This window comes from Chrysemys picta, chromosome 4 (assembly GCF_011386835.1).
Source record: "Chrysemys picta bellii isolate R12L10 chromosome 4, ASM1138683v2, whole genome shotgun sequence".
NCBI lineage: Eukaryota > Metazoa > Chordata > Testudines > Emydidae > Chrysemys > Chrysemys picta.
This window is the reverse complement of record NC_088794.1, coordinates 2,339,464-2,356,904: the sequence shown is the minus strand read 5'-3', so window position 1 is coordinate 2,356,904 and position 17,441 is coordinate 2,339,464. Positions and strand designations below refer to the sequence as shown.

The window sequence follows — 17,441 nt, the reverse complement described above, 5'->3', positions numbered from 1 at the left end:
CTGGTGGGTATTGAAGGCCAGGGGAGGCTAAGCCTCCCCTAACCCAGGTTGTGGCCCCGCTCATGCTCTGCCCCATGGCACCACCCTTGCTCCCCCTCTCCCCTGAAGCCGGTGGGGGTGGGGCCTTGGGCAGAAAGGGTGGGGCCAGGGGCTAGCCTCCCCAAAAGGGGGTTCACCAACCACCCATGACCCCTTTACTGCATTCCAGTTCTCTGGCTCCCAATCAGCACTGGTAAGGTGAGAAGTTATCTAAAAACTCTGCTCAATATATACAAAATGTTCTTCTGACCCCAAACGGCCAGCCACGTTACCAGGTCGATATTAGTTTGGATCTTACCCAAAATACCAACCTGCCGGCCAGTCCTTTAGTGTCTAAAACTAACGGTTTGTTAGAAAAGAGAGACCAGGAAGCGCGATGTGAAATGGTAAAGCCCTCAGAGACCTACAGCGATTTCCAAGTCCATAGATCAGGTTGTTAGCAGTGCTGGTGAGGTTGCTGGCTAGAAAGTCCCTCTGGAGTCACCCACCGCTGGGATGGGTCAGTCAGTCCTTGCTCAGAGGAAAGTGACTCCAGAGGTGGGAAGCAGGATTGGAGACAACATAGGGAAGCTGCAGCTACATTTTTCTTTCCTTTGCATTGCGGCTCGTACATCCTCGTCCCAAACAGGAGCTCGCAGCACATGGGCCTGGAGACGCCTCGCAGCCCCTGTGCACAGGCCTGTCCCTACATGTGCTGCTGGCTCCTAGGTGCATCCCTTGGCCTCTCTCCATGGGTCCATGGTACAGCTGACGACCCTTGATGGGCCATGGAGCAGGCCAGGCCGTGCTGCTGCCAATCTGTCCGGGGGTGTCACCCAGACACACAGCACAGGTTTGGAAATACAGAGACACCGCACCTACCTGTAACTCACCGTACAAAGGTGATACAAACATAGAAAGGTGATTATCCTATTTAGCGAATTATAACTTTTCCACTGATACCTTATAGGCCATATCTGGCACGATTCCTTGCAATTTTATAATAGTACTATCCTAAAGTGTCTCACGTATTCCGTACAGCGTCACGGGGGGCATGGGGTGGGCTGTGTGGTCTGAGTCCAACCCCTCTGATGGGATCCCTCCGCTTCCCTCCCCACAGAGTGCAGGGCTTACCGCGACGTGGGACACAGCTAAGCGCCAAGAGGCAGCTGCAGGTGGACGCCGCCCTGGAGGAGGCGATGCAGGCTGGCCCCTGGGAGCCTGTCCGGGGGGTACGGAGTGGGGAACTTGGGGAGGTGGGTGTGGGGGCAATTGGCTAATCAGGGTCCAGGCGGGACAGATGGAGGGAGGAAGCCAGGAATCAGGAGCCGCCTTGAAATTTTTAATTTTCCCATCAGAAATGTGTGGGTATTGGACATGAGGATGTCATAAGGGCAGAGAGCTTAGAGCAGGGGGGCTGGGAGCCCGGACGCCTGGGTTCTCTCCCCAGCTCTGGGAGGGGAGTGGGGTCTAGTGGTTAGAGCAGGGGGGCTGGGAGCCCGGACTCCTGGGTTCTCTCCCCAGCTCTGGAAGGGGAGTGGGGTCTAGTGGTTAGAGTGCAGGGGCTGGGTTGGGCTGGGAGCCAGGACTTCTGGGTTCTGGTCTCTTATACAATTCCTTTCTCATTTGCTTTATTTGCATCTGTAAAGTGACCCACCACTGTGTGTATGGGCAGGGGAGTGACCCTCGGGCTGGGCTGGAGGGAGTTACCTGGGAAGCCCTTTCAGGCTGTGGGGTGATAAGGGCTGGGGAAAGCCGGAGAACGGGAGACAGACCTAGGCCTTGTCCCCGCAGTCCGGATACACTGGTCCTGCTTCTGCCCTGTGTGTTTCCCTACCGGCAGGTCGGCGCTGGGGAGCCTCTTCACAGCCCTGCCCCAGCTCTAGTACCCCTCTGGTTCATATTGGGTTTGGGCTTGGCAGGCACACTGTATGCTGTGAGTATCTGCATTGCTGGCCTCTGTCTTCTCCCTCTGTACCCCCCCCAGCTCTGCCGGTGCCCCTCACTCCCGACCCACAGCCCCTGCCAGCCCAGCCCTGGGATCCCCCCCAGCTCTGCCGGTGCCCCTCACTCCCAACCCGCAGCCCCCTGCTAACCCAGCCCTGCCCCCCCAGCTCTGCCAGTGCCCCTCACTCCCGACCCACAGCCCCTGCCAGCCCAGCCCTGCCCCCCCCCAGCTCTGCCGGTGCCCCTCACTCCCGACCCGCAGCCCCCTGCTAACCCAGCCCTGCCCCCCCAGCTCTGCCGGTGCCCCTCACTCCCGACCCACAGCCCCTGCCAGCCCAGCCCTGCCCCCCCCAGCTCTGCCGGTGCCCCTCACTCCCAACCCGCAGCCCCTGCTAACCCAGCCCTGCCCCCTCCCCCCAGCTCTGCCGGTGCCCCTCACTCCCGACCCGCAGCCCCTGCCAGCCCAGCCCTGCCCCCCCAGCTCTGCCGGTGCCCCTCACTCCCAACCCACAGCCCCTGCTAGCCCAGCCCTGTCCCTCCCCCCAGCTCTGCCGGTGCCCCTCACTCCCGACCCGCAGCCCCTGCCAGCCCAGCCCTGCCCCCCCCAGCTCTGCCAGTGCCCCTCACTCCCGACCCGCAGCCCCTGCCAGCCCAGCCCTGCCTCCCCCAGCTCTGCCGGTGCCCCTCACTCCCGACCCGCAGCCCCTGCCAGCCCAGCCCTGCCCCCCCAGCTCTGCCGGTGCCCCTCACTCCCGACCCACAGCCCCTGCCAGCCCAGCCCTGCCCCCCCCAGCTCTGCCAGTGCCCCTCACTCCTGACCCGCAGCCCCTGCCAGCCCAGCCCTGACCCCCCAGCTCTGCCGGTGCCCCTCACTCCTGACCCGCAGCCCCTGCTAGCCCAGCCCTGCACCCCCCCAGCTCTGCCGGTGCCCCTCACTCCCGACCCGCAGCCCCCTGCTAGCCCAGCCCTGTCCCCCTCCAGCTCTGCCAGTGCCCCTCACTCCCGACCCGCAGCCCCTGCCAGCCCAGCCCAGCCCCCCCCCCCCCGCTCTGCCGGTGCCCCTCGCTCCCGTCCCGCAGCCCCTGCCAGCCCAGCCCTGCCTCCCCCAGCTCTGCCGGTGCCCCTCACTCCCGTCCCGCAGCCCCTGCCAGCCCAGCCCTGCCGCCCCCCGCTCTGCCGGTGCCCCTCACTCCCGTCCCGCAGCCCCTGCCAGCCCAGCCCTGGGCTCCCCCCAACTAATGCACAGTCACGTCAAACCAGGTTAACCAGATTAGGTTCCCCATTGTGCCAGGTGCTGCACAGACCCCGGCTGAGATCAGGCCACGCAGACCAGCCCCTTCCCAGTCCATGACGTGCTCTGTGGTGTGGTCAGCGCAGACATCAGCAGCACGCTCCAGACTGTCACTATAACGGTGGGAGAAAGGGAATCAACCCCCCACCCCAAATCACCTGACCCCGGGAGCAGGGCGGCTGCTGCCTGGCCCAGCCCGTGTGTCCCCACACTGAATTTAGGGGGCCCGCACCAGTGAAATGCCACAAAACATCCCGGTGGCACGGATGGCCCTGCTGCTTGGCCTGGGTTGGGGTGGCTCTGGCTGGCCGTGCTGGGGGGTGCGGGGGTATGTGTGTTGAGCATGGGGGTGGGCTGTGCACAGATTAGCATTTGTACATGAACCGTCTCTGTCTGGAATTCCTTTGCACCGGCTGGCCGGGGCCTCAGCTTTGGGTATACAGGCTGGCCCCTCCGCACACCTCCTTGGTCCCTGGAAATGAGTCACCGCAGTCCAGACGGAGAGCGGAGCGGGGACAGGTTAGTGATGGTGATAGACAGTGGAAATGCCGGGGTCCTTCTTCCTTTGTAATGAGTACTGCTCCCCAAAGCTCCAGTGTGGTCCTAGGGGGTGCCATGCCATGGGTAGAGGGCTTGGGGCTCAGCACGGGGTGCCGGGGAGCAGGGGGCGGGGGCTCAGTGGGGGCGCTGTGCCGAGTAGGGCGAGGGGGGGGCTCGGCGGGGCGGCTCTCCACTGGCAGTCAGTTCTGGCCTTGTTGCAGTACTAGGGGGCCCTGATAGAAGCATTTATTCCCAGGTATTGCCAGTGTCCTATGAACAGCTTCCCCACCCCAGAGGTGGCCGCATCTCACCGCCTGACCAAGGGGTCCCTGTATAACCAGTTCCTGTGCCCAGAGGGTCCGCATCCCAGCTCCAGGCGAGGGGCCCCTGTATAAACAGTTCTTGTGCCCCACCCCAGAGGTGGCCGCATCTCACCGCCTTGCCAAGGGGTCCCTGTATAACCAGTTCCTGTGCCCCACCCCAGAGGGGCTGCGTCCCAGCGCCAGACGAGGGGTCCCTGGATACCCACTGACCAGAAAGCACTTTGGGTATTTATCATAGCAGATGCTTCCCTTTGGGCCAGTCCTGTTGGGTAGTTGGGAATTTAGCTTCTGCCCCCACAGACACCTGGTTTCCTGCCGCAGTTTGGGAGTCCTGGGCTCTGGGCTCGGTCTGGTTTCACACCCCTATATGCCCAGCTGGTCGTCCCCTGCCACGTGTCTGGGAAACGGGGGCGCCCCAGGGCTGCTAGGTGTAAAACCCTCACTCCCTGCTGCAGGAGTACAACATGAGTGGGGCGCGGCGGGCCCTGACGCTCTGCGTGCTGAAAGATCGGCCGGGCGCGGAGAATGACATCAAGGCGCTGGACAGGATGTATACGACTTTTGAATTTCAGAACACGCTGGTCAAGGACCCGACTGCATCCGTAAATAGCACTGTAACCAGGGCGCCCTGGTGGCATGGGGCTGGTTCTGCCACAACCCTGCCTCAGTTTCCCTAAAGGCCCTCCAGCTGGGTCACTCGAGTGCAGTCCCCTTTCAAATCATGCAGAGTCTGCCCATAGTCAGTCCGCCCTGGTGACCCCCCTTCATGTTCCCCACCCCACCATATCACTGGCCCCAGCAGTTCGCCGATGTTCGGGGCCTTCCCAGCCTGCTCCCCTTAGGGGGAGACTTTGCTGCTAGGAGTCGGGTCTGTTCTTTGAGGTGGTCTGTTTATTTGCAAACCATGTCCTTGCAGGCCCATTTGCCTGAGTATGGTGGAAGCAAACAGAATCCCAGCCCCGGGGACATGGGAAGGAGGCTTTGCCCGTATTAGCTGTTCACACAACGCCATGGGGCTGGTGCACTCCCTGTCATTGCTTTCCTGACCGTCACAATTTCATCCCGAAGCAATTCCGGACTGAGCTGGTGAGCTTCCGAGAGCGGATAAACCAAATCCGAGGCCCGGTCAGCTGCAGCTTCGTGGTCATCATGGCGCATGGGGACAGCGGAGTTGTCAAGGCGGCCGATGGAGAGTACGTGAACCTGGAGGAGCTGTTTGCAGAGATGACCAACGAGACCTGCCAAGCCCTGTGTGGCAAACCCAAGGTCTTCATCATCCAGGCCTGCCGGGGGGGTGAGTCCGCGGCTCAGATCCCCCCTCCTTTGAGTGGGGAACCCAGCACCAGATTTAATTCTTTCATTCCGACCCCTCCTCCCTGGCCACGTCTACACAGAGTGGCTCGCCGGGCGGGTGAGCCTCCTGGCAGAACGGACAAGCAGAGCGTGGGAGCCTGAGCAAGGGGCTGGGGGATCTCCTTAGAAGAGAGTGTCAGCCCATGACTCTGTTTAGAGCTGAGGTGTTTCTCCCCTCCCCCCCCCCCCCCCCCCCCAGTTTTTGGACTCCCCACCCCACGAGGGCCTGGCCTGGAGGTTTACATCAGACCCTGCAAGAGACAGTGGCCAAACTGCAGAGACCACGTGGCCAAGTGAGTTGTGCCCTGCTGAGCCCCAAGGGGAGCTGCAGAGGCAAACCTGGTCACACCCGGGGTAAAATCTACTACCTTTTCCTGCCCCTCCCCAACCCCCCATGTGTTAGCTAAGGGAGGTAACCCCAAGCTCCCAGCTAATGTGGGTTACAGCTACAATTTCCTTTTCTTCACACTCAGATTGTAACACCCATTTAAGCAAACCCCAGCGTAGTCATCCCCTTCTCCTTTGTATCTCACATGCAAACTGCGTTTGAAGAACACTGAAGTTGCAAAGTCGAGCACTGAAAAGTTAGGGAAGGCCAGAATTAAGGATGCCCCTGCAACCTTAACTCTGCCCTGTTGTGTCCAACAGCCTGAAGTACAGGCAGCAGTCCCAGCTCAGTATATAACACACAACCCCACTCATTCCTCACCCTGCACACAGGCCCTTCCCTACCAGCGGAAAGGTGGCATTTGGCTTAACTTGAGTTTTACATCAACTTAACTGATGACCAATTAACTCAAGGTAGAAAACTGTGTAGGGTAAGAGAAACTGACAGGGGGTCACTTCCTCATTCTCCTTCTCCAAACACTGGTGTGCCACAAGGCCTGCAAAAAACTCACCAGCAGTCACGCAGGCTGGGACCCCTCCAGTTACTGGTCAGTTTGGTCTCATTGCTCCCTTGGGCTCCTCCGTCTGCCTGTCTTCCATTGGCTCTTTTGGCTTACACCAATATTGTTGGCTCCTCGGGGCAGGGATCATGGCTTGTTCTGGGTCTGTGCAGCGCCTGGCGCAACGGGGTCATGGGCCATAACTAGGCTCCTAGCATATCCCATAATACACAGAATAGAAAATGCACAGCACCTAGCACAGGGGAGTCTAAGACACATAATTAATAATGACTTGATGGTGATTTCTTTTTGGAGCAACTCAGAAATGTACAGGAGGCATCACAGCAACACAGTGAAAGAGACACAGGCCCTGCCCCGCAGATCTTACAGCTAAGAGCCAGTCAAAAAGTAGCAGTGGCCACACTTTTAAAGAGTGGCTCCTTTTCATTCCCCGAGCGGCTCCCAGCTGAGAATGCCAGCCTCAGGGCAGACTGAGAAAGTAGGGCACATGTTAGTTGAATTAAAGCCTGTAGCCCAATGGCACCAGTTTCCCCCGGGCAGAACCCAAGCAGTCCCGAGAATCACTCCCAGGATCCAGTATTTTATAGATCTTGCTCACAGGCGCCTTCATCCCACCATGGGCTCTGACGGATCGCCTGTGCAGACTGTCTGTGGGCTTCCACCATGGCTTTGGAGTTAACGTTCTACTTCCTATCGTACACAAGTGACCCAGTGCCAGTGATGTACAAAATGTAATTGCCGGCCGTTCGTTCTAGTAGGGCCAGAGAAGTGGAAACATTTCAGGTATCATTCATTACTATTCGTGCATTAAGTAAATCTTCATCTAAATGCTAATACATCATCAGAACATGAGCACGGCCAGACTGGGTCAGACCAAAGGTCCATCTAGCCCAGTGTCCTGTCTGCCAACCGCGGCCAGTGCCAGGTGCCCCAGAGGGAATGAACAGAACAGGTCATCATCAAGTGATCCATCCCCTGTCGCCCATTCCCAGCTCCTGGCAAACAGAGGCTGGGACACAATCCCTGCCCAGCCTGGATAATAGCTAGTGATGGACCTATCCTCCATGAACTTATCTAGTTCTTTTTTGAACCCCGTTATAGTCTTGGCCTTCACAACATCCTCTGGCAAGGAGTTCCACAGGTTGACTCTGTGTTGTGTGAAGAAATACTTCCTTTGGTTTGTTTTAAACCTGCTGCCTATTACTTTCATTGGGTGACCCCTAGTTCTTGTGTTATGGGGAGGAGTAAACAACACTTCCTATTTACTTTCTCCACACCAGTTATGATTTTATAGACCTCAATCATATCTCCCCTTAGTCGCCTCTTTGATTTAAGGCTAATTAAGCACAGGATACAGACGTGGAAAAGGACATTGCAACAACAGGTTAATTTAGTTCAGGGGTGGGCCCGCGGGACCGTCCTGTCTGGCCCTTGAGCTCCCAGCCGGGGAGGCTAGTCCCCGGCCCCTCCCCAGCTTTCCCCCTCCCTTGGAGCTACGCTCCCGTGCGGGCACCTCACAGGCTTTCCAATAAGCCAGTCCTGCTGCTCTGAGCAGCATGGTAAGGAGGTGGGGAGTGGGGGGGTTAGATAAGAGGCAGGAGGTCCCGGGGGGCAGTCAGGGGACAAGGAGCAAAGGCGGTTGGATGTGGTGGAGGTTCGGGGGGTGGTGGTCAGAAGACGGGGAGCAGGGGCGGTTTGATAAGCGTGGGAGTCCCGGGGGGCAGTCAGGGGACAGGGAGCAGTTGGATGGGGCGGAGGTTCTGGGGCAGGGTGTTGTCAGGGGTCGGGGGGGTTGGATAGGCATGGGAGTCCCAGGGGGCGGGGGTGTGGGTAGAGGTCGGGGCAGTCGGGGGACAGAGACATGGGGGGGTTGGATAGGGGGTGGGAGTCCCGGGGGGGCTGTCAGGGGCAGGGGTGTGGATAGGGGGTGGGGCAGTCAGGGGACAGGGAGCATGGGGGGTTGGATAGGGGGTGGGATTCCAGGGGTATGGTTAGGGGACAAGGAGTAGGGGGGGTTGGATGGGTCAGGGGTTCTGAGGGGAGCAGTCAGGGGACAGGAAGTGGGAGGGGGCAGATAAGGGGCAGGGGCCAGGCTGTTTGGGGGGGCACAGCCTTCCCTACCCAGCCCTCCATACAATTTCACACCCCGATGTGGCCCTTGGGCCAAAAAGTTTGCCCACCCCTGATTTAGTTACACTAGTACACATCAGACAGGGTATATGTACAATGCAAATGGCATTCAACCCGTCACAAACAAATAAAGACACTAACCTCCACATTTAGCAAACAAGTGAATGGAACACTTTAAGGTCTTTACCTGCTAACCAGCTGACAGCGCCGCATCCCCACTTTGAATTTTTTGCTGAATTTTTGTTTTAAATTGACCCTGTTCTCTGGAATCCCCACCCCCCACATGCACATCAAAATGGACAGTTAGGCAGGGAGAGGAATCAACTCTGAAATGAAACCAAAAGCAGAAAACAATAAAAATCCCCTCTTCTTAAAATGGCCAAATTTTGGCTTTAAACTGCAACTTGTAACTTGCTGAGAACATTTGGGTTTCAGAAGCATCTTGTGGCGGGGAGTTCCACAGGCTAATTATGCTTTGTATGGAAACCATGTTCCCTTGCATCGGTTTTAAATGATGTCCTTCTAAGGCTTGTTTTATGAGATGTTACATGTGCTGGATCTAGCAACCACTCGCTAAGTGTGTGTGACTCTGCTCCATTCTCATTGCTGTTTCTGAAAGGAAGTTATTTTATGCTTTAGGAAGAGGAGACCCAGGTGTGCTTCAATGTGATAGGCTTGTAAGTGACTCGGTCAACCAGGTCCATCGCAGGCGGATTCCTACGCACACCGACTGCCTCTTCGTCTTTTCATCCAAAAACGGTACCGACGTGAACCTGTTCCCACCCTGCTTGTATCAAAGTAGCTGAAGCTACAGCCTGGTGCTGTAGTTCTGCTCCTGAAAAATGCGACTTTAAGCGAAGCGACGTTAAGTGAATCCAATTTCCCCATAAGAATGGATGTAAATGGAGGGGTTAGGTTCCAGGGAAATTTGTTTTTGCCAGACAGTACAGTACAGTACTCTAGTGGGGAGGTGCCCCCGCCTTACCCCACACAGGCACAGCCCACTGGCACTGCAGACAGTGAGGCAGGCAAGGAGGCTGAAGGTGCTGTAGGTTCGGAGAAGCACGTTGTGCAGCGGCAGCTTCCCCTACTCTGCAAGCACCAGGGGCGGGGGCTCAACCCTAAGCCCGCCCACGCCACCCCTTCCCCCAAGCCTCCACCCTTAACCCGCCTCTTCTTCCCCCTTTACTCCGCAAGCCGCGTCCTCGCTCCTCCCCGCTCCCTCCCCTGCCTCCTGCCCGTGGCAATCAGCTGGCTTGCGGGGTTCGGGAGGCAGGGGAGGGCGGGGGAGCCTGCGCGCCGAGTCCTCGCTCCTCCCCACTCCCTCCTGAACGCCGCAAGCCAGCTGATTGCCGTGGGCAAGAGGCGGGGGGAGGAGGGGGAAGGCGGTAATCCGCGGGGTCTACTGGCGGGCGGGAGGCGCTGGTGGGGGGCATAGGGGAGCTGATGGGGAGCTGCCAGCTGTGGACAAAGCAGGCAGCCAAACGGCGTTATAGCAAAGCACTGCACAACTTTAAATGGAGCATGTTCTGTAATTGAGCAGGGACGTAAGATCGAAACAACGTTAAGCAAGAGGACGTTAAGTGGGGAGTTACTGAACTTGGCTCATTACACTTTTGTTATAAGGGGGAGATCAGGACTCCTGGGTTCTGCCCCTGGCTGTGGAAGAGGAGTGGGGTGCAGTGGGTCAGAGCAGGGGAGCTGGGAGCCAGAACTCCTGGGTTATAGGGTTGCCAATAAGGCTGTCAATCACAGTTAACTCAAGCAATTAACTCAAAACAAATTAACATGATTAAAAAATTAATTGTGGTTTTAATCACACTGTTAAACAGTAATAGAATACCAACTGAAATTTATTATAAATATTTTGGATGTTTTCTACACTTTCAAATATATTGATTTCAATTACAACACAGAATACGAAGTGTACAGTGCTCACTTTATATTATTATTTTTGATTACTGTACAAATATTTGCACTGTAAAAAAGATAAACAAAGAAATCGTATTTTTTCAGTTCACCTCATACAAGTACTGTGGTGCAATCTCTTTATCGGGAAAGTGCAACTTACAAATGTAAAAATGTTTTTGTTACATAACTGCACTCCAAAATAATGCAAAACTTTGTCCTACAAAGTCCACTCAGTCCTACTTCTTGTTCAGCCAATCGCTCAGACAAACAAGTTTGTTTACATTTGCAGGAAATAATGCTGCCCGCTTCTTGTTTACAATGTCACCTGAAAGATATTTACGTGCCAGATGCGCTCAAGATTCATAGGTCCCTTCATGCTTCAACCAGCCTTCCCGAGGACACGCGTCCATGCTGATGATGGGTTCTGTTTGATAACAATCCAAAGCAGTACGAACGACGCATGTTCATTTCCATCATTTGAGTCAGATGCCACCAGCAGAAGGTTGATTTTCTTTTTGGGGGTTCAGTTCTGTAGTTTCCGCATCAGAGGGTTGCTCTTTTAAGACTTCTGAAAGCATGCGCCACACCTCGTCCCTCTCAGATTTGGAAGGCACTTCAGATTCTTAAACCTTTGGTCGAGTGGTGTAGCTATCTTTAGAAATCTCACATTGGTGCCTTCTTTGTGTTTTGTCACATATGAAGTGAAAGTGTTCTTAAAACGAACAACATGTGCTGGGTCATCATCCAAGATTGCTTTAACATGAAATATATGGCAGAATGCGGGGAAAACAGAACAGGAGACATACAATTCTCCCTCAGTTCTCAGTCACGAATTTAATTAACGCTTTTTTTTTTTTTTTAATGAGCGTCATCAGCATGGACGCATGTCCTCTGGAATGGTGGCTGAAGCATGAAGGGGCATACGAATGTTGTATCTGGTATTCTATTGTTTAACAGTGCGATTTAAAACTGCGATTAATCATGATTTAATTTTTAATCGTTTGACAGCCTTAGTTGCCAACTTTGTAATATTTAAAAACCTCCCCTCCCCCGCCTCTTCCCCCTGAGGCCCTGTCCCCCATTCGCTCCTCTGCCCCTGGGTTAGAGCAGGGTTCTATCCCTGGCTCTGGGAGGGGAGTGGGGTCTAGTGGTTAGAGCAGGAGGGGCTGGGAGCCAGGACTCCTGGGTTGTATCCCCAGCTCTGGGAGGGGAGGGAGGTCTAGTGGTTAGAGCAGGGGGGGCTGGGAGCCAGGACTCCTGGGTTCTCTCCCAGCTCTGGGGGAATAATGGGGTCTATTAGTATTGTTCTGCAAAACTTGTCCCTGACAGCGCAGTCTTGCTATTGGAAGCTCTAGCCGTCTGGCACATCCTGAGGTATCTTTGTTCAGTGAATCCAAGTGTCTGGTCTCACCCTGACTCCAGCAGCTTCAGGCTGGGAGGCAGTGAAGTCCTGTGTGGGTCTGTGGTTTTAATGACTCTCCCTCCTTCGTCCGCAGGTTTTTACTCAATTAGAAATGCAATCACAGGCTCTTGGCTGATTCAGACCATGGTGGATGTATTCACTAAGTACCCCTGCTGGGACATCATGGAGCTATTCACCACGGTAAACGCATGGCTTCTGGAGAGGTTCTGTTGCTATCAAGTGGGAGGATAAGTGACCGGCTGCTGAGCCCGGCAAAGGGAGATCTCCCTAGCCGCTTTGTTTCTGGAGATGCAGCAGAGTTCAAATCCCAGCTGCCCAAGGCTCTGTGTGGTTTAATGAATTGCTGGTGCTTTTACAGCATGTGGCCGGCCCACAGGAAGACTGTTTCTAAGGGGCATTAAGGGCTTATCAGCACCAGTATAACATAAGGTGGGAATTTAAACTGACCTATCAAAGTGGTGCAAACCCAGCACGCTTCATTCAATTTCAACCTGGCTTATTCCAGGCCATTTTAAGTCGAGTGGGAACAGTTGTTAGGGTGCTACAGAGTGAAACGGGTGCAACGATGTTTAACTGTTATACGTGTGCATTTATATAACACACTCACACAAATATACTGTAGATACAATACAGCTACCTCTGTATTTGTGTATATGCACATATGCGTTATACAGACAAATGTGTGTAGAAATATAAAATATATTATGTATACCCACCTTTTCTATATTTTATAAAATTCTAACAAAGAATATATTATTTATACACAAAATATATATTTTGTATTACATAAGATGTATAAAGTATGTGGGTATAAATATAAAACATAGATACATTATAATCCCTAGTGCTTATCTAGCACTTGTCTCAGCAGTAGATGACAAAGCACTTTTCAAAGGAAGGCTGTATCATTAACCCCATTTTACAGATGAGGAAACCGTGTGTGTGTGTGTGTGTGTGTGTGTGTGTGTGTGTGATGGGTTGGACCCCCCCCCCCCCCTGTCAGGATGCCACTTGATGTACTGGGGTTTCACTGAGCCCCTCCTGCTCCACCAGCCTGGGTTCCCTCCCCGTTTTGCTGAATTAGGCTCTCTGGCCTCTTGCAGCCCACACACGTAGGGCCACACCCCGCTGCAGACACAGACTGAAGTCGGCTCTGTGTGAGAGGATTCCCCCAGCACTCACGTGCTCACCCCTTTTGGGGAATAAACCCCAAATAATACTGTCTGGCGCTGTATAGACAAATCTGCACAGTGCAAGGTCATAAAAATCCACCCTCTCCCTCAATGTGAAGAGAGACGTGCACTGCTTCTTGCTCCCCCCACCCCCTGGTTAGAAACTACATAAACTGAGTTTTATTCTAAACCAGAAATAAGTTTATTAATGACAAAAGGTGAATTTAAAGAGATGACCTTAGTAAATAAACAAAAGCCACAGACTGAACTTAACACACTAGATAGGTAGGATACAAATTAGCAAATTCTCACCCTGAGTGGTAAACAGGCTGGCAGATTCTTAAAGCACAAGGTGCCGTGGCTTTCCCAGGTTTTCATACACAGGCTAAAGATCTTAGCCTGGGACCATCACATCTCACAGTTCAGTCTTTGTTCTTCAGGTGTGTTGTTGTAGGGAGAGTGACGACCCCTCATGTTGTCATTGTCCTTCTTTTATAGCTGGAAAGCTGTTTTGCTGTGACCTGGGTCAAACAGTTCCCAGTGTGTAGCAATATCTCTGAGAGGTTTCTATTGCACACAGTTCCTGGGGTAATCCTTGTGCTTCTGTGCATTTCTTCCATCAGCCACTAACATTGTTTGGCCTCATCCAACATAGCTCATTCCTGCTTTGAGCAGGGGGTTGGACTAGATACCTCCTGAGGTCCCTTCCAACCCTGAGATTCTGTGATAAATACAGAGGCATGGTCAATATTCCCAGCTTCAGATACAGAAATGATACATGCATACAAATTGGATAAACACATTCAGTAAATCGTAACCTTTCCAATGAGACCTCACATGAACCATCTTGCATAAAGTACATCTTAGTCATACCATATTCGTATCATAACCATATTTCCATGAAGAATATGGGGTGTAACGTCACATTGTGTTCAGGGATCAGGCCTCCAAACTCCTGAGCCTGGCTTAAAAATCATGAACTTCCCCCCAAAACGATGCCTTCCCCAGTTGTTTGCTGGGTTGTTGCCTTGTGGGTCCCAGGAGATTAACGTGACAAGATGCGGGAGGTCATATCTTCTATTGGACCAAGGGACAAGCTTTCAAATGACAATGGTCAGTCCGCCCCCTCCAAGGAAACGCGCCCAAAGGCCAGCCTGGGAACTATGTCATAACGCTGCTAGACAGTTCAACACGTGGGCTTAATAGGGACACTGGCTCCTTGCAACAACCTGTAACCCCCACCTGTCTCCTACCCCTTAATGTCCCACCTCAAACCCCTTCTGCAGAACAATCGAACCCCCTCTCACGTGACCTCCTACAAGGTGTGACCCTATAAGCTTCCCTGCCTGTCCCAGAAAACAGATACAAAGCTCCCTTTTTTAAAGAGACAAGGCAGGCAAAGTCTTAGTGCCTAGGAGCTCAGTCATGGCCCAGAACCCCATTGTGCCAGGCGCTGTACGTGAGGTGTATTACAGTCGTGCCTAGGCACTCAATCCTGGCCCAGACCCCGCTGTGTCAGGTTCTGTGCAGACACAGAAAAACAGATGCCCAAGGAGCAGACGATCTTACTTTGTGTCTTGACTTTTCAGAACTCTTCAGTCTGCAAAAATAATATTTGTTTGGTTTGTTTGTTTGGGGGTTTTGGTCCCAATTCACGGACCGGCAATTCCATTTTACAGTTTGGTTTTGCTCCTACGTTAGCCAGAGGCATGCAGCAGTTACACAGCGTATACAAAGGGAAGACGGGTATTTCACTGAGTTTGTTTTGTCTTCAGCCTACTTCTCTTCACGTTACACCCCCCGACTGTGCGGGGGTTAAGTTATTGCCACAGGACCATCTTTCCCCTGATAGATTTGTATTTTCAAATGACTCGATCCTCTTCTAGGTAACGGACATGATTTCTAAGAGAGAGTTCATGATGGAGGACAAAGAAAACCAAAGGGAAACCAGAATAACTCACCCGGAAATAACGTCCACTCTAACAAAAAAGCTCTATTTGAAGGTAAGTCGGAATCTTAACCGTTTTCCCGCTGGTTTGTGAAACGTACATTTCACACAGCTAACTCCACCATCAATCTCAGAGCGCCAAAGGTAAAAGAAAGCAGCACCCATTCTGCCTGTCCTTCTGATCAACCGGTAGAGCACTGGCCTGAGAACTCAGGACTCCTGGGTTCTAACCCTGGCTCTGGAAGAGGAGTGGAGTCCGGGGGGGGGACTGAGAGTCAGGACACCTGGGTTCTCTCCCTAGCCTGGATGTATTCCCTATACTGTTCCATGGTCAACATACATTTTGTTGTTTTCCCCCAGAAGTAAGACTCACCGATCACTCCCTGGGCCTGTCTAACACAGCTTCTCCTGTCCCGTTGTGCCCAATGAGACTTTCCGCCCATCCAACCCAGTCTTTGCACCAATACCCCTGCGCCTCCGACTCTTAGCGCATTCAGACAAACACTCCAAGCATCCAGACCCACAGCCTTCACTTGAGACAACCAAGTCTCCAGCTCTCACGTCTGCCGAGAACCAGAGAAAATGGGGTCAGAGGGCGCCGCTGGTCTAAGTGTGACTGATACAGGACCGAAAACGTCACCCCGTTACCCAGGCACTGAGCCCGACAGCTTGTTTGGCTAAAGCATCTTCCAGAAAGGCAACCTGGCTGGAGATGAAGCCTGGCAAGAGACGTAGAAACCACCTCTTCCCTGGTGAGTTTGTCCCAGTGGCTAGTCACCCGTGCTGTTAAAACTCGACCTGATTTCTAGGCTGGGAAAGGTTAGATTTTTATGTGTTAAACTCGCTCTCCCCATCTATGCACAAACCAGCAAAAAGCATTTCCATTGACAATCATCGAAATGTACAGGTAGGCAGAGGTGGATTACTCTTTTGGGGGGCCCTGGGCCAGAGCAAGTGCTCCCCCCACCAACGCGCCTGCCAGGGATATGGGGTGGGGGCGCGGGGGCTTCCCCAGCTCCCCAGCAGGAGCGCCGGGCGGCCGGAGCGGGTTGGGGCGCGGAGGTGCCCATTTTCCCCAGGGCTAATCCGCCACTGCAGGTAGGCAAGGTAAGAAAAACGCTGCTTGAGAACATCTGAGCGTTTGTTTTATGGATATTGACTCAGAAGGTTTTGATGTGGGACATTGACAATGTGTGTGTTAACTTTGAATTTCAGTGGCCGCTGGCATTAAATAATATTGTCTGTCTCCCCTTGCTTGCACCCCCAGCATTTTGCACAAGTATGAAAATTTAAATCACTAATAAAAAAAATACTTTAAAAAATCATCATTGCTGTTCTCTATCGAAATTATGGAAACATAAAAACTGAATTCTGCGAGGGGTCCGCCTTTCTAATTTGAATGTGTTGGACTTTCATTTCCGGCCGTTGCTCATGTTCTGTCTTTCTCCGTTCATGAAAAAGCTCTTCAGTGCCAGGGATTTTCTCCCTGGGCAGGCGTTTGTACACACGATCAAGTCACTTCTCAATTTTCTTTTTGGGAAGTTCAACAGAGTAATCTCTTTAAGTCTGTCACCAGAAGCATTTTCTCCCGCCATCAAATCTTTTTTTGTTTTTTTATGCACCCCTTCCAATTTGCCTGAAACAATTTCTCAGGGTTGGGGAGTGTCACTCAATGTGGTGTTAACTCTGAAACCTTCTGATATATAGTTAGGCGTCGTCATTATTGAGTCTTAATGATTCATAGAGTCCAAGGACTATTGTGATCATCTGGTCTGACACCCCCTGGATGACACAGGCCAGAGAACGGCCCCCAGATAATTCCCAGCCTGTTGTTAAATATTCCCCATGTAGCGATAGATCGGGATCAAGTCATCCCTTAACCCTCTTCAAGGTAACTAGACAGACGCCAGAAGGGCAGTCTCTCTAACGCTGTTGGGTTTTAGATTTTAAATGGGCCTCCTACAACAGCTGCCCGAACCCGCCGCGGCAGACAGCTTCTCCGGGGCAGGGAAGTTTTGTCGGAAGAAATATCTGGGCCACCCTGAAAACGGGCCTGACGAAATCCATCAATCCCCTGTCGGCCAGACCCTCGCTCTGGCCTGTGCCCCCCGCCAGTAACAAACTGCATGAACAATTAATGGCTAATGACCTAATTAATAAACAGCAGCAAGTGTAACCAGCAGCGGTGGGTGAAGAAAATGAGCGAGACCCCCAGCAATCGAGGCCTGGGGGGGCCCCAGCTGCGCCCCACCTTGACCTGCTCCCCCCCCCCCCCCCCGCACGGAGATTCAGTCGGGCTCGAAGCAGTGGAATGAGCCGTTCCTGGGGAGCCCAGGACATGCAGCGAGAGCGCCTGGTCTCAGCTCCTCACCCCAGTGAGTTCTTGGGGCCTGGTTCAGCTCCACCCAGCCCCGTATCCTGGCTCGCAGGGGGGCAGGGAGGGGGCTCAGACCCCCCCTCCCCGATCCTGGCATGCC

At 53.6% G+C, this 17,441-nt stretch overlaps 1 protein-coding gene across 2 annotated transcripts; it reads left to right on the top strand.

The window, feature by feature from the left end:
* The first annotated feature begins 3,772 nt into the window (after positions 1-3,772).
* Positions 3,773-16,290, top strand: LOC135982829 (caspase-14-like). 2 transcript variants are annotated; one of them, XM_065591126.1, is made up of 6 exons: positions 3,773-4,721; positions 5,188-5,413; positions 9,150-9,269; positions 11,918-12,024; positions 14,903-15,019; positions 15,325-16,288. In XM_065591126.1, exons 1-6 carry the CDS (start codon positions 4,584-4,586, stop codon positions 15,328-15,330), a joined length of 714 nt encoding a protein of 237 aa, XP_065447198.1. In that variant the 5' UTR covers positions 3,773-4,583; the 3' UTR covers positions 15,331-16,288. The 2 variants fall into 2 exon arrangements, with proteins under 2 accessions (XP_065447198.1, XP_065447199.1); XM_065591127.1 differs by lacking the exon at positions 9,150-9,269 and having other exon boundaries at positions 15,325-16,290.
* Positions 16,291-17,441: the final 1,151 nt, after the last annotated feature.